Source organism: Oncorhynchus gorbuscha, linkage group LG03 (genome assembly GCF_021184085.1).
Source record: "Oncorhynchus gorbuscha isolate QuinsamMale2020 ecotype Even-year linkage group LG03, OgorEven_v1.0, whole genome shotgun sequence".
Taxonomy (NCBI): Eukaryota; Metazoa; Chordata; class Actinopteri; order Salmoniformes; family Salmonidae; genus Oncorhynchus; species Oncorhynchus gorbuscha.
In genome coordinates, this window is record NC_060175.1 from 82,103,586 (window position 1) to 82,126,136 (window position 22,551).

General features: G+C 43.0%; 2 protein-coding genes across 4 annotated transcripts in view; both read right to left on the minus strand.

Annotated features, from left to right (window-relative positions):
- The window catches only part of LOC124032044 (protein phosphatase 1 regulatory subunit 12B), a 38,782-nt gene extending 30,021 nt beyond the window's left edge, over positions 1 to 8,761 (minus strand). Inside the window, exons 1-5 of the mRNA XM_046344044.1 lie at positions 8,597 to 8,761; positions 5,553 to 5,643; positions 5,137 to 5,355; positions 4,848 to 4,944; positions 4,402 to 4,526 (exon numbers count right to left, since the gene is read on the minus strand). Coding sequence (XP_046200000.1) covers positions 4,402 to 4,526; positions 4,848 to 4,944; positions 5,137 to 5,355; positions 5,553 to 5,643; positions 8,597 to 8,616 — 552 coding nt within the window. The 5' untranslated portion in view covers positions 8,617 to 8,761. The remainder of the gene's footprint in view (positions 1 to 4,401; positions 4,527 to 4,847; positions 4,945 to 5,136; positions 5,356 to 5,552; positions 5,644 to 8,596) is intronic.
- A 4,768-nt stretch (positions 8,762 to 13,529) lies between these two features.
- On the minus strand, positions 13,530 to 20,250 carry LOC124022372 (neurofilament light polypeptide-like). 3 transcript variants are annotated; one of them, XM_046337312.1, is made up of 6 exons: positions 19,495 to 20,250; positions 19,281 to 19,304; positions 16,329 to 16,795; positions 16,065 to 16,224; positions 14,998 to 15,310; positions 13,530 to 14,395 (listed from the first exon to the last, which is right to left on the minus strand). In XM_046337312.1, the coding sequence occupies exons 1-6, from the start codon at positions 19,771 to 19,773 to the stop codon at positions 14,391 to 14,393; spliced, it is 1,248 nt and encodes a 415-aa protein (XP_046193268.1). In that variant the 5' UTR covers positions 19,774 to 20,250; the 3' UTR covers positions 13,530 to 14,390. The 3 variants fall into 3 exon arrangements, with proteins under 3 accessions (XP_046193268.1, XP_046193284.1, XP_046193277.1); XM_046337328.1 differs by lacking the exon at positions 19,281 to 19,304 and having other exon boundaries at positions 16,329 to 16,792; positions 19,495 to 20,248; XM_046337321.1 differs by lacking the exon at positions 19,281 to 19,304 and having other exon boundaries at positions 19,495 to 20,244.
- Between the last annotated feature and the right edge of the window lie 2,301 nt (positions 20,251 to 22,551).

Below are 22,551 nucleotides of genomic sequence, written 5' to 3' on the forward strand. Positions count from 1 at the left end.
ATGTCATGAATTCTGAATAAGTGAATAATCAGGTCTGTGACGATAGAGGGAGAACAGAAGGCTCTCCCTGATAACTTAATCTAAACATCAGGAGCAGGAGAAAGTAGTAATTATGCCTGGCAGCAAAGTCTCTCACTCTATTTCTCTCTCTTTCTCTCCCTCGTTCTTTCCCTCAGCCTCCCCGTTAATAATCCCCTTACAGAGCAGTGAAAGCCGTGAGTTCTTCAGCTGAGATCTACTGCACCTGTCTCTGGGCTCTCTTCTTGAAAAGCAGAGAGAGAGAGGAGAGAGTCTGCTCAGATCATTATAGAGGCAGGCAGAGGTCATCGTTGGTAATGGGGCCTGCGGGCACCCTTCCATCCTTTCCAGATGAAACCATGCTCACTGGATGGGGAGGGGAGGGGGGAGGCATTATCACAGTCAGATTTAGGTCCTTGGTTAACGCTGAGGAACGCTCATGTTACTGACCGTCCATGTCTGGGATTCCACCTTAGGACAGCAGGACGGTGAGAGAGATGGTGAGCTCAAAAAGCTATCACTATCCCTTTTACACTATAGTATACAGTATACCCTCCTCATGTTAATCTACATTCTTCTCTGACTCCTCTCCACACCCAGGCATCCACCAAATTGCCTCAGCCCACTCCCATTGGCAGCAGTTTTACAAGCGCCCAACCAATTGTGCTATTATGTGTTTTTTCCCCCACATTATTTGTAACTTATTTTGTACATAATGTTTCTGCCACCATATCTTACGGCAAAAAAAGCTTCTGGATATCAGGACAGCGATTAATCACCTCAGATGGAACAAAGATTTTTGTCTTCAAACAGCAGGATGCACAGGATATTCTGTGAACACCTGACAAGACCAACATCCCCGTAATTGGCAAGAGAAAGAGACGCAGGTACAGAGGACACAGACCGGGGTGCCTCGTAAGGATCCGCAGAATGTGAGTGGGAAAGCTGCCGTTACAGTCAATATTACTCGCAAACGTACAATCACTGGGCAATAAATTAGATGAGGTACGATCACGAATATCCTACCAACTGGACATCAAAAACTGTAACATCTTATGTTTCACGGAATCGTGGCTGAATGATGACATGGATATTCAGCTAGCAGGATATACGCTGCAGCGGCTAGATAGAACAGCACACTCCAAAAAGACGAGGGGGGCAGTCTATGCATATTTGTAAACAACAGCTGGTGCACAAAATCTAAGGAAGTCTCTAGATTTTGCTCGCCTGAAGTAGAGTATCTTATGATAAACTGTAGACCACACTATTTGCCAAGAGAGTTTTCATCTCAACTTTTCGTGGCTGTTTATTTACCACCACAGACGGATGCTGGCACTAAGACTGCACTCAGCCAGCTATATAAGGAAATAAGCAAACAGGAAACCGAGCACCCAAAGGCAGTGCTCCTAGTGGTCGGAGACTTTAATGCAAGGAAACTTAAATCAGTTTTAACTAATCTCTATCAACATGTTATATTCGCAACCAGAGGGAAAACACATTCTAGATCACCTGTACTCCAGACACAGAGATGCATACAAATCTCTCCCTCGCCCTCCATTTGGTAAATCTGACCACAATTCTGTTCTCCTGATTCCTGCTTACAAGGAAAAATTAAAGCAGGAAGCACCAGTGACCTGGTCTATAAAAAAGTGGTCAGATGAAGCAGATGCTAAACTACAGGACTGTTTTGCTATCACAGACTGGAACATGTTCTGGGATTCTTCCGATGACATTGAGGAATACACCACATCACTCACTGGCTTTGTCAATAAGTGCATCGAGGATGTCGTCCCCACAGTGACTGTACATACATACCCCAACCAGAAACCATGGATTGCAGGCAAGATTCACACTGAGCTAAAGGGTAGAGCTGCCGCTTTCAAGGTGCGTGACTATAACCGTATAAGCGTATAAGAAATCCTGCTATGCTCTGCGACAAACCATCAAACAGGCAAAGCGCCAATACAGGGCTAAGATATAATCCTACTACACCGGCTCTGACGCTCATCTTATGTGGCAGGGCTTGCGAACTATTACAGAAAACAAAGGGAAGCACAGCTGCCAGCTGCCCAGTGACACGAGCCTACCAGATGAGCTAAATCACTTCTATGCTCGCTTCGAGGCAAGCAACACTGAGGCATGCATGAGAGCATCAGCTGATCCAGATGACTGTGTGATCACTCCCTCCGTAGCCGACGTGAGTAAGACCTTTAAACAGGTCAACATTCACAAGGCTGCGGGGCCAGATGGATTACCAGGACGTGTGCTCCGAGCATTTCACTGTAAGGTCTACACCTGTTGTATCAGCGCACGTGACAAATAAACTTTGAAAGGATTTGTGCTCACCAACTGGCAGGTGTCTTCACTGACATTTTCAACATGTCCCTGATTGAGTCTGTAATACCAACATGTTTCAAGAAGACTACCATAGTCCCTGTGCCCAAGAACACTAAGGCAACCTGCCTAAATGACTACAGACCCGTAGCACTCACGTCCGTAGCCATGAAGTGCTTTGAAAGGCTGGTCATGGCTCACATACCGCCCAAACAGATCCACAGATGGTGCAATCTCTGTTGCACTCCACACTGCCCTTTCCCACCTGGACAAAAGAAACACCTATGTGAGAATGCTATTCATTGACTACAGCTCGGCGTTCAACACCATAGTAACCTCAAAGCTCATCACTAAGCTATGGATCCTGTACTTCCTGACGGGCCGCCCCAAGGTGATGAGGGTAGGTAGCAACACATCTGCCATGCTGATCCTCAAAACTGGAGCTCCCCAGCGGTGCGTGATCAGTCCCCTCCTGTACTCCCTGTTCATCCATGACTGCATGTCCAGGCACGACTCCAAAACCATCATTAAGTTTGCAAATGACACAACAGTGGTAGGCCTGATCTCCGACAACGACAAGACAGCCTATAGAGAGGAGGTCAGAGACATGGCCTGGTGGTGCCAGAATAACAACCTCTCCCTCAACGTAACCAAGACTAAGGAGATGATTGTGGACTACACCTCCATTTCACTGTAAGCCCATTCAAGTTGGAATTCCTAATGGTGAAACTGCCACGACCGTTTGCAATATTACAACAACAAAGAACTTACTGCAAACAACTAACACTGTTATTTCCTCTCTGACATAATTGCACACACGATAGAAGAGCACTATATGTACTGCAATTTGTTTACCGTGCTCCTCAGTTCGGCAATAAAAACAATAACAATGGTGGTGGGGCGGCCAGTGGCGCTGTTTCCCCCCTACTGAGGATTCCATCTTTAAGGGAAATTAACAGAATTAGAAACTGTGAGCTTTTAGCTGAAACATATTGTTTTGAAAGGGATTTCCAGCCTCATAGGGTCATTCTGCCCTGGGAGGAATGTACACCTTTGGCTGCATGGAGACAGTCTGTGCAGATACCTAACCTACAGGTGGAAGGAACACACCATCATAGAGAGAGACAGACAGAGACAGAGAGAGAGACAGAGAGAGAGACAAAGAGAGAGACAGAGAGAGAGACAAAGAGAGAGACAAAGAGAGAGACAGAGAGAGAGACAAAGAGAGAGACAGAGAGAGAGACAGAGACAGAGACAGAGAGAGAGACAGAGACAGAGACAGAGAGAGTTGAATTGACTACAGTATAATTATGGCTGTAGAATTCAACGCTGAGAAGCAGAAGAGGAGCTCCCTATTTTGCCCAATATGGTATGGAATGTCAAGATACCTCGAGCATGTATGATGTGGTAGGAGAGGGAGAGAGAAGGGAAGAGAAGGAGAGGGGGTATGTGGGTACTGCAGCCTGCCCTGGACTCTCTCCCACTGTGATAGCAAAACAGCCCTATCACAAACACTCCCAAAGCAAACTACACTAACATTGCAGTACATCTGTAATCATTGCATCACAGATCCTCTTTAATGGTCTCTGTGTACAAGGCTATTGTTATAATGTGAATCAAAGAAATGCAGCTTTGAACACACACAACTAATCACACACACACAATCACACGCACGCATGCACACAAACACTTAATTGCAATACAATATGATATTTCAAGAATCATAGGAATCCCCAGCTATGACAATAGAATCAGTGAGGTGTGTAATATAATATAATAATAAAATTGCCCATTGTAAAAGCATGTAATGTTCATCAACAAATGCCCCATCATCTGGGAGGAAAATGGTACTGTGCTGAAATCTTAGTGTTTTGTATCACCACCTACTGGTAGCTGAAAATGTCACAGACATTTCTCGAAGAAGTTTGCTCACTATTTGGATTTCGTTTTTATTCACCTTTAATTCTGAAAAATGTCAAATCTATAAGATCCTATCTTTGACACTGTTTGTAAATGTGCTGCTTTTAGTAGACTCCATACACCACATACCTCCAAATTCTGGTAGGCTTCATCTGACTCTTGGTCACAGAATCGAACTTGTTTCTCTCTTGTGGAGAGGACATGTTTGGAGGGATCCTCAATTGGGTTCTGGTTTTCATCTTTCCATTCAACAACTACAGTATTCACATGATAAGAAACAATCACTAAACAGTTACTGCACCTTACCATGACAAGTTATTTATCCTATAGAGAGGTCTTGCAGTAAAAAAACAAAAAAAACAACTGATCCACTGACTGTATAAAGTCTTACATAAACTGGGTGTCAGGTATAACTTGTTCTTCCTATGGTACAGTATGTCACATGACAAGGATATTTGGGAAGAGTAACATTTCTGTAACAAAGCAACTTCCTGAACATGGTTGAGCAGAAAAATGTAAACACATCTGTATTCAGTCATAACTGTGTGACTGTGTACAATGGTTGGGTTTCTGACCTCTGGAGGATGTGCGGTTGGCCAGGCTGGTATAGTTCCCACTGGCAGAGGAATATTCTGCCTCCATGGTCCCCAGCCTTGATCTATGATTTCCGAGCTTGAAATTAGAAAAAAAACTGCACTTCAATGCTTGGCTCATCTGAACCTCAAACTACGCAGCTACTATAGTACAAGATGATCTCTCACAAAATTACATTATCATAGATTATCTACTGTAACAATAACTAATGACAACAATACGATCCTGAGGGGAAAGGCTAACACAAAAATATTAAATGTTTATCCGCACCTCATCTATCTCCCTGCTCCATGTGGGACTGTGATCCTCTGTCTCCATAGACTGAGCCAGTTTGGTCCTGGTCTCTCCTCTGTCCTCTGCAGCCCATTTCCCCCGCAGACAGGACCTGTCAGTCAGTCTGCTATGTCCATCTGCTGTCTGTCTGTCTCTGTCCAGGGGAGACAGGCTGTTGGTCCTCTGAGCTTCCTTCAGTTCAGCCAGGGTCACACCCTGAGGAAGACACAGACAGTACATCCTAAGATCAACAAGATACTACAGATAAATAGTCCAACAAAATCACATTGATACCAAAGAATATCTTGGGACCAGTTTTCCTATCTTGGGGCATAGTCTTGGATTTGTAATGAAGAATTTCCATTTAACATGCATTTTCATTCCTGGCCTGTGGAGTGCGTTTTGTTTAGTACCTGTGTGGATCTGCGGGTTTGCCTGGCTTGGCGGGATCTGGCCTTCCTCTGAGACTCTGCCTCCTCATCTCTCACTGGGGTTAGATAGGCCCTGCACAGGTTGGAAACAAGGCAGCAGCACTTTGCAGGACATACAGTGCATTCAGGAAGTATTCAAACCCCTTGACTTTTTCCAAATTTTGTTACATTAGACTTATTCTAAAATTGATTCAATTATTTATTTTCCTCATCAATATTCACACAATAACGCATAACGACAAAGTGAAAACAGGTTTGATTTTTTTTGCACATTTATAAAAAAAACAGTACATACCTTATTTACATAGGTATTCAGACCCTTTTTCTACAACTTGATTGGAGTCCACTTGTGGTAAATTCAATTGATTGGACATGTTTTGGAAAGGCAGACACCTGTCTATATAAGGTCCCACAGTTGACCGTGCATGTCAGAGCAAAAACCAAGTCATGAGGTTGAAGGAATTGTCTGTAGAGCTCAGAGACAGGATTGTGTTGAAGCGCAGATCTGGGGAAGGGTAGCAAAAAAGGAAGCATTGAAGGTCCCCAAGAACACAGTGGCCTCCATCATTCTTAAATGGAAGAAGTTAGGTACCACTAAGACTCTTCCTACAGCTGGCCGCCCGGCCAAACTGAGCAATCGGGGGAGAAGGGCCTTGGTCAGGGAGGTGACCAAGAATCTGATAGTCACTCTGACAGAGCTCAAGAGTTCCTCTGTGGAGATGGGACAACCTTCCAGAAAGACAACCATCTCTGCAGCACTCCACCAATCAGGCCTTTATGGTAGAGTGGCCAGACGGAAGCCACTCCTTAGTAAAAGGCACATGACAGCCCACTTGGAGTTTGCCAAAAGGCACCTAAAGGACTCAGACCATGAGAAACAAGATTATCTGGTCTGATGAAACCAAGAGTTACGTCTGGAGTAAACCTGGCACCATCCCTATGGTGAAGCATGGTGGTGGCAGTATCATGCTGTGGGAACGTTTTTCAGTGACAGGGACTGGGAGACTAGTCAGGACTGAGGGAAAGATGAACGGAGCAAAGAACATAGAGATCCTTGATGAAAACCTGTTCCAAAGCCTTCAGGAATTCTGATTGGGGACGAAGGTTCACCTTCCAACGGGACAATGACCCTAAGCACACAGCCAAGACAACTTAGGAGTGGCTTCAGAACAGGTCTCTGAATATCCTTGAGTGGCCCAGCCAAAGCCCGAACTTGAACCCGATCGAACATCTCTGCAGAGACCTGAAAATAGCTGTGCAGCGACGCTCCCCATCCAACCTGACACGGCTTGAGAGGATCTGCAGGGAAGTTTGTAGCGTCATACCCAAGAAGACTCAAAGCTGTAAATCGCTGCCAAAGGTGCTTCAACAAAGTACTGAGTAAAGAGTCTGAATACTTATGTAAATGTACTATTTCAGTTAATTTTATGTTGTTTTTATAAATTAGCAAACATTTCTAAAAAACAGTTTTTGCTTTGTTATTATGGGGTAATGTGTGTAGATTGATCATTTAAACAAATATATTTTAGAATAAGGCTGTAACGTAACAAAATGTGGAAAAAGTCAAGGGTCTGAATAATTTCCAAATCCATTGTAGCTGTCATGCCCTACAAATAGCTTCAATGAACTCTGGCCATGCTCTGGTCACACACTTGTCACCTTGTACTGGAGCACAGCACGAGGTGACGACACATCAGGGTGAGGTGACATTATGCTCAAATTATCAACAAAACCTTTCAAGATAAGAGGGTGGCAGTGCAATCAAGTGATCGTTTTGAAAGGTACTGCACCAAAACAAATATTCACAGGAGGTTACATATAATAACTATGTGTTTCATGCAATGACTTGGGTGAAGCTGCTTTAACTTCATACTATTTCTCACAAGTAAATGTATGCAGAATGTGTTCAGTTGTGCATACAGTGCCTGATGTAATCACAAAACAACTATGTATTGTACAAAGCACACAATACGTTCACAGTAAATAACCCCCCTCAATCAATGCTACAATGCTCTTAGGACGTTATGTGGTATTCCTTTCATGATCATGTTTAATGCTTCTAGCTTGGACAGTAGCCAATCAATGACCTCTAAGAGACAGCCATGTTAGCAGCCATTGGGCTCCACAGAGAGGGGAAGAGTAAGCAGCATTCAATCTAATGGCTCGTTGTCCCCACTAGTACCGGCTGCCGGCTGCACTCCCTCCCTCTTTCTGTACTGAGTGCCGATTAATCAACTTCTGCTGTGCCGGAGAGGCACCATCCACACCCTCCATCGTGAGAGAAAGCTTAACTCGACCAACAGTCAGGACGTCAGCCTACTACATTATTTAACACTGACTACAGGGCTGTGGATGGCTACATTACTATCAACTGTGATGTAGCCAGGTAGCCTACCAGTTAAGCACACTGGGCCAGTAACCGAAAAGTCACTGGTTTGAATACCCAATAAAAATCTTTGGGTCGCTTTGAATAACAATGTCTGCTAAATAATTGTTATGTAAACTGTGATTCTACAGCAACATTACAAATCATATTTCTACACAGTGGAATGACTTGAGGCAAACGTGATACAGGAGACATCCTACAGTACATTTGTTTTTACGTTGCAGGATATAAAAAACACTTGTTTTAAGCATGTTCAATTTGATTTAAGCATCTCCAATTTCCATACCAAATGCATTATATAGGATACATTTGTTGGGGTTGTAATTTAAACATAGTGATGGGAGGTATTTGAATGCCAATGCATTTAGTTTACTAAATATGTACAGCACTATACACACACCCACACTCCTATAAATTCAGCTAACACAACCCAGGAGCACCAAATTCCCACACAGTACAATTCAAATACCAGGGAAGGGTATACCTTCCACTTGCAGGAAATGCCAAGCAACACCAGTGAGAGGCCACACCACGTTGACTCTCAGATCAAAGTAAAAGACATATATTCTCACATTCTGCACAGGGAAGTCATGCAGATAGGGGGATAGAATAGGGTTCAGGGTAGGAATTAGTTCCATACCTGGGCAGGCAGGCTTGCATGGTCCCAGGCTGCTGAAGGTCAGAGACCGGTGGAGAGAGACTGCAGTGGGAGAGGCCGGATACGATCCTGAGAGAGGGAGTGATTGGAAGAGAGAGAGGGAGCGATAACGGAGGACGGGGGAGGGACAGGAGTGGGACAGGGCGGAAGGGAGAGAGAGAAAGAGAGACTGTATCCTCCCCATCAGCTGGGCAAGGCGAGGCACAGTGTGTTCAATACAGACTCATAGGCGGGCTGCGGGGCACTATGAGCCAATTGCGTCTCCAAGAGCCTGATGCAAGCAATGCAGTTTATACGCCACACAGAACACAACAAGCATGTTCAATGGGATCGACATTAGCAAGTGCTGCGCAGATTTGCCAAACTTGATCACATTATGAGGGTAGAAGATGATTTGTAGATCAGTGATTCTGTGCTGGTCTTCAGCCCGATCTTCTCTAACATGCTGAAAATGTTCACATACAGCAGTATTACATACACACAATGGTTGCAGTCTTTACAAATGTAGAAATAATTCTATGACATGATACTAATCCATTGTGAATTATCACGTTAACTTCCTGGGGCCTTACCCTTTAACGTGTAACAATGGAATAAAACATCATGGATGGGTGTGAACAAGTTAGACATTATTTCTGGTCAGATTGAATGATTTTCAAGTATGCAGTAGCTCATCAACCTAGCTTAATAGATAAAATAATAGCAAACCATAGTGTTTGGCAGTACCAAACCAGCAAATGCAGAAACAGGCGTTTGCAACTATACACACACACGTCTTATCTGTGTTTTTCAGGATTTCATCATGAGTCATTACTTACATTAGTCCAAGGGCCACAGAACAAAAAAGGCCTTCGAAAAGGTGAGGTAATTTTATTAAGCTGAAGAATTTCTGATCTACAACTTGTAGAAGTTGCACATGAATTAAATATTATAAATAAAGTAGGTACAATTTTGAAATCAAAAACACATTTTGGGTCATTTCCATGTTACATCTTGGTTACAATTGTTACACACTTGTTTTTAACCTAACCGGCGCCAGATGGCATATTATTCCTTTGACATTTTGTGTCATATTGTGCGTCCAAATTTAACCCAGCCGCCTATACACTCCCCGGCGACCGCCTCGTACATTACAAATCCTTCATTCAGGAAGCAGCATTAGCCACTCTAGCATGGTGGTGGAAAATTGGGTTTTATTAAGACAGTACATATATTTTCCATGTGGGCCATTAAATCCCATTAAGGATGAAATGATGCCTTTGAAGCCTGAACGAAGGATGTATCATGTATGACCCGGTCACCGGGGGTCACAAGTGTATAGCCTGCTGGGCACATTAAAGTCGGATGCAGATGACAAACGATGTAAAAGGACTAATAGTCCCATCTTTTGAGAGCTGTGTTAGCTAGCAAACGTTGTACTGTCTTTAGTTTGGCTAGCAGGCAAGAGCAATGATGGCCCTTGTAGGCTAAATACAGCTGCCAAAACATCTTATATTAAATGAGAAAACCATTGCTCATTTCAAGGGTCATCTTGATCAGTGATGATGCTTTAGCTGATGCAAGGATACTGAACGCACAACGTTATATGTGCCAGTGTGCAACAAAATTAACCAAGGTGAAACATAGCAACGTCGGAACGTTCCTATGGAAATTACCCAAGATGCATGATTTCTTTGATTCATGAAAAAACATTTGCAAGTTTTGAATCACACAGTATTCATGTTTATAGAATTATCTCCATAGGGTTGTTGAGATTCAACAGGTCTATTTTCTAGATTATGGAACTACACATTTTTGGTGTGTGGCCCTTGGACTACATGGCATGCACTGACATGTGGAAAACATATTACAGACACTCACTTTTCCACAATATACAGTGGGGAGAACAAGTATTTGATAACCTGCATAATCGGCAGTGTTTCCTACTTACAAAGCATGTAGAGGTCTGTCATTTTTATCATATGTACACTTCAACTGTGAGAGACGGAATATAAAACAAAAATCCAGAAAATCACATTGTATGATTTTCATTTGCATAAGGGATTTTCATTTGCATTTCATTGCATGACATAAGTATTTGATACATCAGAAAAGCAGATCTTAATATTTGGTACAGAAACCTTTGTTTGCAATTACAGAGATCATACGTTTCCTGTAGTTCTTGACCAGGTTTGCACATACTGCAGCAGGGATTTTGGCCCACTCCTTCATACAGACCTTCTCCAGATCCTTCAGGTTTCGGGGTGTCGCTGGGCAATATGACCTTCTCCCATTCCTCCCCTGGATCATCCAGATGGTCATTGGCAAACTTCAGACGGGCCTGGACATGCGCTGGCTTGGGCAGGGGGACCTTGTGTGCGCCGCAGGATTTTAATCCATGACGGCGTAGTGTGTTACTAATGGTTTTCTTTGAGACTGTGGTCCCAGCTCTCTTCAGGTCATTGACCAGGTCCTGACATGTAGATCTGGGCTGATCCCTCACCTTCCTCATGATCATTGATGCCCCACGAGGTGAGATCTTGCATGGAGCCCAGACTGAGGGTGATTGACCGTCATCTTGAACTTCTTTCATTTTCTAATAATTGCGCCAACAGTTGTTGCCTTCTCACCAATCTGCTTGCCTATTGTCCTGTAGCCCATCCCAGCCTCTTGCAGGTCTACAATTGAATCCCTTATGTCCTTACACAGCTTTCTGGTCTTGGCCATTGTGGAGAGGTTGGAGTCTGTTTGATTGAGTTTGTGGACAGGTGTCTTTTATACAAGTAACGAGTTCAAACAGGTGCAGTTAATACAGGTAATGAGTGGAGAACAGGAGGGCTTCTTTATAGAAAAACTAACAGGTCTGCGAGAGCCGGAATTCTTACTGGTTGGTAGGTGATCAAATACTTATGTCATGCAATAAAATGCAAATGAATTACTTAAAAATAATACAATGTGATTTTCTGGATTTTTGTTTTAGATTCTGTCTCTCACAGTTGAAGTGTACATATGATAACAATTACAGACCTCTACATGCTTTGTAAGTAGGAAAACCTGCAAAATCGGCAGTGTATCAAATACTTGTTCTCCCCACTGTACAGTGGGTAAAAAAGTATTTAGTCAGCCACCAATTGTGCAAGTTCTCCCACTTAAAAAGATGAAAGGCCTGTAATTTTCATCATAGGTACACTTCAACCATGAGAGACAAAATGAGAAAAAAAATCCAGAAAATCACATTGTAGGATTTTTAATGAATTTATTTGCAAATTATGGTGGAAAATAAGTATTTGGTCACTTACAACAAAGCAAGATTTCTGGCTCTCACAGACCTGTAACTTCTTCTTTAAGAGGCTCCTCTGTCCTACACTCGTTACCTGTATTAATGGCACTTGTTAAAAGACACCTGTCCACAACCTCAAACAGTCACACTCCAAACTCCACTATGGACAAGACCAAAGAGCTGTCAAAGGACACCAGAAACAAAATTGTAGACCTGCACCAGGCTGGGAAGACTGAATCTGCAAAATGCTTACAATGGTTTTCTGGCCTTCTCAGTCTGTCATTTGAAGTAGAAATCAACTGTGGGAGGAATTATTAGGAAATGGGAGACATACAAGACCACTGATAATCTCCCCCGAAAGAGTCGATCTGGGGAGAACTCCATGCAAGATCTCACCAAAACAAGCTACCTAAATATGGTGCCCAATCAGTGACTAACACCTGCCTCTGATTGAGAACCATATCAGGGAAACGGACAAACCAGACAAAATGATCACAAGAACGGTGAGCAAAAATCCCAGAACCACACGGGGGGCCCCTGGACCTAGTGAATGACCTGCAGACTGGGACCAAAGTAACAAAGCATACCATCAGTAACACACTACGCTCTGAAAAGGGACTCAAATCCTGCAGTGCCAGACTTGTCCCCCTGCTTAAGCCAGTACATGTCCAGGCCCATCTGAAGTTTGCTAGAGAGCATTTGGATGATCCAGAAGAAGATTGGGAGAATGTCATATGGTCAGATGAAACTAAAATATAACTTTTTGGTAAAAACTCAACTCGGGGACACCATACGTGTTTGGTGCCATGTACGACAAAGAATGCTGAGTTGCATCCAAAGAACACCATACCTACTGTGAAGCATGGGGGTGGAAACATCATGCCCTGGGGCTGTTTTTCTGCAAAGGGACCAGGCCGACTGATCCGTGTAAAGGAAAGAATGAATGGGGCCATGTATCGTGAGATTTTAGGTGAAAACCTCCTTCCATCAGCAACGGCATTGAAGATGAAACGTGGCTGGGTCTTTCAGCATGAAAATGATCCCAAACACACAACCCGGGAAACAAAGGAGTGGCTTACAAAATAACAAACGTGGCAAAACCCGACACAGTCCTATCTGGTGCAGCGAAGACAATGAAGATACCTGCCTCTGATTGAGAACCATATCAGGCCATACATAGAAACGGACAAACTAGACACACAACATAGAATGCCCACCCAGCTCACGTCCTGACCAACACTAAAACAAGGAAAACACAAAAGAACTATGGTCAGAACGTGACAATTACAGGCCTCTCTCATTTTTTAAGTGGGAGAACTTGCACAATCGGTGGCTGACTAAATACTTTTTGCCCCACTGTATATATGCTGCTAAGTAGCACTAAGTGGGACCACCATTCACAGCAGTAAATGAATAGGAATGTAAAAATGTCAACGCAACAGGGGACTCAGATGCAGTACAGGCTACAGAGTTGATTGTACACAGAGAATACGTGTGTCACTGCCACCACATGTTCACTCCATGTCCCTGGAATGAAGGCATTTTCTGCAACTGTATAATTACAAGACTGTATCCAACACATACACTTCAGTTCATATGAGATACTACTCAATCAATCATTAAAAAATATTTTAAAAACATGGAGACAGAGTTCAGTTTAAAAATAACGGAGGAACCAGGGTTTATTTGATTAAAGATGCATCACAGAGATCTGAGATGAGCAGTACGTTGTGAGAGACAGAAGACGAACCCATGCCTTGGCAGTAACAGTGCACTTTGCGTACAGACAAAAGTCAAAAGAAAAGTGAAACAAAAATACAACTACTAGACTAATATAATCTTTAGTGAAGCTGCATGAACATTTGAGAATTTCATAGATATGGCCCTTGCTACCCCCCCCATACTATTCCTGTAGTAAGCGGTTTTGACAGTATAAACAAATAGGATACAGTAACTTACGTTCAGTAACTTTAGTTCCGTATCCCTTATTCCAATCAAAATCCCAAGACACATTTCAGACAATGACAAAAGGAAAGCCCATCTCATGTCAACAAGACAGGCACATTTTGTCTTTGTTTGATTGTGTGTGACAGTGTGTGAGTGAATGAGTGTTTTTTCTGTTGGCTTTTCATTTTCTCCCTGTCACATTGAACTCTGACGGCTAGAACTGAGCTTGCAGAAAAAGTGTGACAGTTTGGTGTACAGAAAATAATCTATAGAAATACAGGTGTGTTCTTAAAATAGATGAAGGCTTCTTGAGGTTGGTATTGGCAGGTGAGTCCTGAATAGTATTAACCATTGCCTGACCAGGTAGCTTTCTCAAACACACATTCATTGAGGTATCAATACTGATTCCAGAGAGTTGTGTGGATTCTATTGACCAGCCATTTCCCTTGGAGAGACAAACAAAATGTTTATTGCACCTCAACATCAGCAATGCCTTCCCATTTGTCACGATGCAGACTGAACATGTTCATTATCCTCTGTGAGTGTGGTGGCTGTCATTGCTGCTTACATTCACACTGTAATATAGAATAACATTACAGTTAACATTACAGTTATTAGACAGATCAATGGCAATGTTCTTCACTAAAGGCCTTAGAGCCGACCAGGCAAATCAGAAAAACATTTCATATACTATTGCCCACAACAACCTTTAGTGAGGAACATTGCTCTACCAATGAGAGAAGATATTGATACCCTAAATGGTCTGTTGTCATCCTTTGTAAGTGGAGTCAATAACACTTCACATTATATGGAGTACAGGTTACATTAATTGCATTTTGCTCCTATACCTGTGTAATAACACTGCAATTAGACTAGTAACAACATTGTATTACCACATTAGTGCTCCTCACTTGAAACAACAATTTCTGTAAGGTTAGGCCAAAAGAGGTCACAGATAAATTGTAAAAGCCTTGAAATAAAGATGAATAACCTGTGCACATAACATCAGCCTGGCGAAGGGCTGATGAGGACTTTGAGTTGAAACGTTGCACAATAACAATGTGGGAGCATTCATCGGTGTGCAGGGATCCATCTTTATTTCTTCATTTGTGCCCTGCACCTTGCAGTAACTGGAGATTTGTACTCTAGTTTGAAATAGATTTTAAGACAGACTTACATTCCTCCTCAGTAGAGGCCTCATCTTCTTCCAGTTGTTCCTCCTCTTCCTCCACGGCCTGCTCCTGCTCTTGCTCATCTTCTACTTCAGAATCCTCTTCTTCTGCCTGCTCCTCCTCCACCCCCTCCTCCTCTGCAGAAGCAGTCTGTTCCTCTGTGACAGCCGAATCCTCCTGTACAACAGACTTCCCATCTAAGTGAGCCGCCTCCTTCTCTCCCACATCCTCAGCAGGAGCAGCCTGCTCCTCTTTCGCAGAAGCAGCCTCTTCCTCCACCTCCTCTGAGGGCTCATCTGCTTGACCCCCTCCTTCCAGCTAAAACAGACATAATTATAGTTAGTCTTAGGGGAAGTACAGGGCCTATGGTTACTTTGTAATCACATTGATGTCATTTATTTGGCCTACATTACAGTATATGAATGGGAATACAACATTTACCCAGAATTCATCAGAGAATCCACAGCAGGCAATTAGCCTCTACACACTAATGGGTTAGCAGCAATGTCATAAAAGTTCCCCATGGGCACATACTAGGCAAAAATAGTTATGAGAATGTGCATGCTCCTCTGTACAAAATACACCTCTGTACAAATACACGTTAGGAACACTAATGCTTAGATGAGAAACTGTGATGAAAAGGTTTTAAAAGGCATTATAAACTGGGTGGTTCAAGCTCTGAATGTTGATTGGCTGACAGCTGTGGTATATCAGACCGTATACCACAGGTATGACAAAACATTTATTTTTACTGCTCTAATTATGTTGGTAACCAGTTTATAATAGCAATAAGGCACCTCGGGGAGTTTGTGGTATATGGCCAATATACCACGGCTAAGGGCTGTATCCAGGCACTCCGCGTTGCGTCGTGCATAAGAACAGCCCTTAGTCGTGGTATATTGGCCATATACCACACCCCCTCGGGCCTTACTGCTTAAATAACCTGTGACCGGTCCTAACATACCACTATATAAGACAATTCATAAACGGAAGTATATTTGAGGGTGACCCAGTCCCCTTCTACCACAATATTCTAAACCCTGGCATGTGTGAGACTTCCTGTAGTCATTACCCGGGCGACCTGTTTCTGCACGACCTCCAGCTGAGCGTGGAGCTCAGAGTGCAGACTGTGAGCCACTGAGTTCTGCTCCTGCAGACATTGTTGTACTGTCACCAGCTGCCCCTTTCTGGCCTGCTGGGCACTCTGAGACTGCACTGTCCCGATCAGTTCTCTGAAACACAGGTATGCATACACAGTGAAACCAACCAATACAATGGAAGATACAACAACACCAAACATTTCAAACCTCTTTCCAATTCCCAGTACACTACATACCTGACACTTGTGATCTCCGCTGTACTGGCCTCCAGTTGAGCCTTGTTGGCAGACAGCTGTTCCTTCACCCCCAGGAGGTCTGATGCCTGGCCCTCCATGGTGGCACTCAGGGTGCCCAGCAGCCCTGCCCTCTCGGCCAGGCTCCCTGTCAGGCCCTCCACGCTCTGGGCCAGCTCTGTGCTCAACCCCGCCAGGCCCTCCACCTGCAGCCGGACAGCCTCAAACTCCTCGCTCTTCCCCTTCAGCATGGCCTGCAGCTGAGTCAGCTGCTCCGTGGACACAGTGGCCTGCTGTATCTCAGCTAGCTGGGCATTCATCTCTGTGTGGAGGGAGAGGACCTGGGCGGGCAGGTCTAAAGTCTTTAGCTGCTCAGCCATGGCCAGGGCCATGACTACTTGCTTCTGGGCCAGCGTGTAAGACTCTTCCAGGGTGTTGAGGCGAAGCTCGAAGTCACTGGTACTGTGCTGCTGCAAGGACATAAAACAGAAATAGCTCAGAGTCCGCGCATAGTGCAGCCAATACCAAGTAAGTGAGCAATCTTTATCAAGTATTTTACCTCTCATGCTATTCATCCTGACAGAAAATGATCTATTGGTTGAGACAGTTACAGTAAGTGGGTGTAAAGAAATGATAACAAGATATTGACCAGGTTGACCTGTAGAATAATCCTATGATTTAAGTAGGCCAATTTAATTCTGTCAGCAGTTAAGTGGATCCACATCCTGGCCCCATCAGTGACAATGTCCCACTGTGTGAAGGCTAACCTGTGATCTTATAAGTTAAGGATGGTCTCCCTTCCTGTGCCGGGGGAATACCACTTTAATGACTCTCCCCACAGTATGAGGACAGAACACTGTGGCTGCTTTCTCGCAATACTGATACTATTCATAGGATACCAGCTCAAGCATTTACATTTTACACATTAGTAATTTAGCAGATGCACTTATCCAGAGCAATTTACAGTTAATGCATTCATCTTAAGATAGACAACCACATATCACAGTCTAGTAAATACATTTTTACTCAATAAAGTAGCTATCATAAAAGTCAGAGTTAGTAAGGGGGGAAAGAGTGAAGTACGAGTGTTAGTTCACCAAACGCTTACTTCTTCTGAATTCCTGCCTCTCAACAATAGGGGTTCACCTTACTCTGCATGCAGAAAGTCTCTGACTCTGGCCCCTCAAGTGTTGCACAATCCCTAGCCTCAAATGGAATTTCCTGAACTGGGGGCAAACAAACCTTCACTCAGCTACATAGGTTACTCACTTTTTATATTTTCTGTGACCCACAAGGTGAAATTGTGGCATAGTGTGTGTATGGTGAGGTCAATGTGCAAACATGTTAACATGTTAAGGATTTTTATGGGGAAAATCACATGCCTGTATTTAGCCCTGCAACCAGGTGTTGACAGCCAACTTTTTGCCTTGTAAAAGAACTTCAACAAACTTGTGAATGCTGGTTTCCTATCTCTCAACAGTGTGTATGAAGTACCTGTAATACCTGTATGTGGGGCCATGGTTTAATACTACATAATGACTTCTCATTGACGCAGGGTATTTTGGTATGTATAACACATGTTCCAAAGTAACTTAGAACATGCATTAAGCATGTGCAGATACTAGTGCATATACCTCCTCATCCTCCTCAATTAGTCTACAAATTCCCCTCTGCACTTATTGTTTTGGAAACACTCACCCGGGTGGCCACATCTGAATCGGTATAATCTTTAGAACATGTTTCTATGTATGATAAAAGACCAGCCAGGGAACCAGTGCAATGAAGCTGGAAAACTAATAGGAGTGCATGTTACAGGGACTCACCACAAGTAAGGTCAATATCGAGTGTTGTAGCAGGCTATTTTTATCCCCATATAGACAACTGGCTTCTTTATTTGAGCCACTGCACAGTGCACACTGAAATCAGTACCATGACTATGTGAAGCATGGTTTCAAGCAGGGTCAACTACTGTAAGACTGGAGTCGAATTGGAAGTAGAATGTGTTTATTTCAAAACGCTTATACAGTTAATCTTTTATTGAAATATGTCTATATTCTAGGGACATTCAGTGGCTTATGGTATGTACCCTAACAAACTATTGGTGCAGTCAGTGTTCCCACATTGTAGGTCAAATTGAATCCCCATTACAAATGGTGACAGCTGCATGATGTGCACCTCAACCTAGTCTCAGAGCATTTCGTCTTATTCTGTACATAAAATTGAGACACTCCATTTAGTATGATGTTACATTTCATATGGTACAGTATGTATTAATTTGTGGATGTCCACCACCATTTTCCTATAATATGTTACGAATTACAATTAGTATCATATGTTATGAATCTGCAAAACGTACATGTTTCGAATTTGCAGAACATATATGTTATGAATTGTAGCAAGGTGGCTAGTTGGCTAACATTAGCTAAGCTAGGGGTTAGGGTTCAAGGTTAGGGTTAAGTTTAGGAGTTAGGGTAAATGGTTAAGGTTAGGAAAAGGGTTAGCTAAAAGGGTTAAGGTTAGAGTTGGGGGAAAGGTTTGCTAACATGCCAGGTCGTTGCAAAGTAGCTAAAAAGTAAGAATTAGTTTAAAAGTTGCTAATTAGCTACAATGCTAAATTTATTCGAACTCACAAGCTTTGGGTTGCTAGACGTTCGTGTTATAAGTGTTATACGTACAACCAACCACACTCATATTTTTTTTGCCATAAGTAACTATCTGTGTTATGTAAACATTGCAAATTTAACATATCATACTAAATGGTGTGTCTCTGATTTACGTACAGAATAAAACGATATGCTCTGAGACCAGGTTGCGCACCTTGACAGTGGTTAGAAATAGAATAATTTGCGACTCACTTCGGTTCAGTGTCTTGGCAGTATTACATCAGAACTATCATATCCTATCCTGAAATGTTGCTGAAAACTGCAGGCATGTTATAGGATGGCATATACATACCGACTGCAAGAGATTTCCATAGTACTGAATGCAAAATAAATTAGGACGGTCAGAATAGTATTGCAATGGGTCTAAACACAGAAGGATTTTGATCACAAAAAACGTTGCACAGAATGTTATTTTGACAATTTGCTGACGCATGGAAACTTCAGAGCCTTTGTAATGCGCCTATTATTTTTGCCCATGGTCTTATTACGCATGGTTAACTATTTACCTTTTCATTTGTCTGTCGAATTTCTTCCTGGAAGGACTGAAGCGTCACCATCTTCATCTGCATGCCCATGAAGTTGTCTGCTAAGTAGGTTATACTTTGGTGCTGCTGGAAACAGAACCATGTCCCGGTGGCACCTCCGATCACAATCATAAGGAATGAAATTAACAATATCACATTCTGGTTTCCACCTCGCGCTTCCGGTTCTGAATATTCATTAATCAAATGGTTAAAGTCTTCGTGTTTGTGTTTGTTCTTCTTCCCTCGGTGCTTTGCTGTCATTTTAACACAGTAGCGTAGTAGTTCCAACAGTATAATGGCCAGAGGTGGTGAAGGAGCGGCGGTGGAAAGATGGATGTTTGCTCCGGTGCTGCGGTGACTTCTCCAGACACGTTTCTTGTATTAATTAATTGATATTACAACGCGTAAATTGGTCCTCATTCAATACCAGTAAACAAAGTAGCAAAAAGAGAGAGTTCTTAGTAAAGGGGCGGTTTGGGCTGCAAATAAGAAAATAAAGAAGCGTGTGGTACCCCGTTCCAGAAAGAGAAGAGTGAGCGAGAGGCGTTTAGTGTCGGAGAGTGGCTCGTCGCCCTGTAACGTGTGCTGCTCAGTCTTACCTATTCAGTCCCTCCAGGATTCCACGATTATTGTGTTCAAATTAGTCGCAAAATGCGAAATACAGTGACGAGAGAAAAAGTTTGTTGACTTCTGGCTTCATTTAACGATATTATGCTGTACATGTGCGTTGATTGGTTGAAATTGCCAGCCCTCTTTTTGTAATGCGGCGTTGGGTCAGTTTTGTGAGAAAATGTTGCTACGAATTGACTGTTTAATGCCGAAATAGTGCAGTGATTGGTCAAATTTGCAAGTCTTTGCTTGCATAATATGCGGGGAATCGTTGATTTTGCAACTAAAACATTTTGATAGCAGAATCCTGAAGGGACTGAATAATACAACGTCCAAACTTGTGGTAATGATGTACAGTGCACTCGGAAAGTATTCAGACACCTTGACTTTTTCCACATTTTGGTTAAGTCACAGGCTTGTTCTAAAATAAATGCATTTTTTTCCCTCATCAATCTACACATACCCCATACTGACAAAGTGAAAACAGGTTTTTAGAAATGTTATTACAAATAAAATGTATTACAAATAAAAAACTGAAATACCTTATTTACATAAGTATTCAGACCCTTTGCTATGAGACTCGAAATTGAGCTCAGGTGCATCCTGTTTCCATTGATCATCTTTGAGATGTTTCTACAACTTGATTGGAGTCCACCTGTGGTAAATTCAATTAATTGGACATCATTTGGAAAGGCACACACCTGTCTATGTAAGGTCCCACAGTTGACAGTGGATGTCAGAATAAAAACCAAGCCATGAGGTTGAAGGAATTGTCTGATCTGGGGAAGGATACAAAAACATTTCTGCAGCATTGAAGGTCTCCAAGAACAGTGGCCTCCGTCATTCTTAAATGGAGGAAGTTTGGAACCACCAAGACTCTTCCTAGAGCTGGACTCCCGGCCAAACTGAGCAATTGGGAGAGAAGGGCTTTGGTCAGGGAGGTGACCAACACCCCGATGGTCTGACCGAGCTTCAGAGTTCCTCTGTGGAGATGGAAGAACCTTCCAGAAAGACATTCATCTCTGCAGAACTCCACCAATCAGGCCTTTATGGTAGCATGACCAGACGGAAGCCACTCCTCAGTAAAAGGCACATGACAGCCCACTTGGAGTTTGCAAAAAAAGCACCTAAAGGACTCTGATGAGAAACAAGATTCTCTGTTCTGATGAAACCAAGATTGAACTCTTTGGCCTGAATGCAAGTGTCGCGTCTGGAGAAAACCTGGCACCATCTCTACAGTGAAGCACAGTGGTGGCAGCATCATGCTGTGGGGATGTTTTTCAGCGGCAGGGACTGGGAGACTGGTCAGGATCGAGGGAAAGATCAACGGACGGAGCAAAGTACAGAGAAATCCTTGATGAAAACCTGCTCCTGAGTGCTCAGGACCTCAGACTGAGGCCAAGGTTCACCTTCTAACAGGACAACAACCCTAAGCACACAGCCCAGACAAGGCAGGAGTGGATTCGGGACATGTCTCTGAAGGTCCTTAAGTGGCCCAACCAGTGCCCGGACTTGAACCCGATCAAACATCTCTGGGGATACCTGAAAATAGCTGTGCAGCGACATTCCCATCCAACCTGGCACAGCTTGAGAGGATCTGCAGAGAAGAATGAGAGAAACTCCCCAAATACAGGTGTGCCAAGTTTGTAGCGTCATACCCAAAAGACTCGAGGCTGTAATCGCAGCCAAAGGCGCTTCAACAAAGTACTGAGTAAAGGGTCTGAATACTTATGTAAATTTGATATGACTGTTTTTATGTTTAATATGTTTGCAAAAATGTCTAAAAACCAGTTTTTGCTTTTCAATTATGGGGTATTGTGTGTAGATTGATGAGTATCACGACTCAGGATATGACCCAAATGCAGACACAGAAGGCGGATAGTACAGTTCTCAATATTTTATTATAACACAGGGCAAAGGGCAGTTTAAGGACTGGCAGAGGTTCGTAATCATGTCAGATTCAGACAGGATCAGGACGGAAGGCAGGCTCGGGGTCAGAGCAGGCAGAAAGGTCAGAACTGGGAAAACTAGGAAACAAACACTTGAGAAACAGGAAAACGGGAAAGAATGCTGGTAAGACCTGACAAGACAAGACGAACTGGAAAACAGACAAACAGAGAACACAGGTATAAATGCTCAGGGGATAATGGGGAAGATGGATGATACCTGGAGTGGGTGGAGACAAGCACAAAGACAGGTGAAACCGATCAGGCAGAAAAAAAACAATTTATATCAAGTTTAGAATAAGGCTGTAACCTAACAATATGTGGAAAAAGTTAAGGGGTATATGAATACTTTCCGAATGCACTGTATATAATTTTCTATGCATGCCTAAGTTCAGCACCACCATGTTGTCGTGTCTTTGGCTATGCCAGATTAAGTGATATGACATGCTATTCTATAAAATAATTTCTCCGTAATTAATATTAC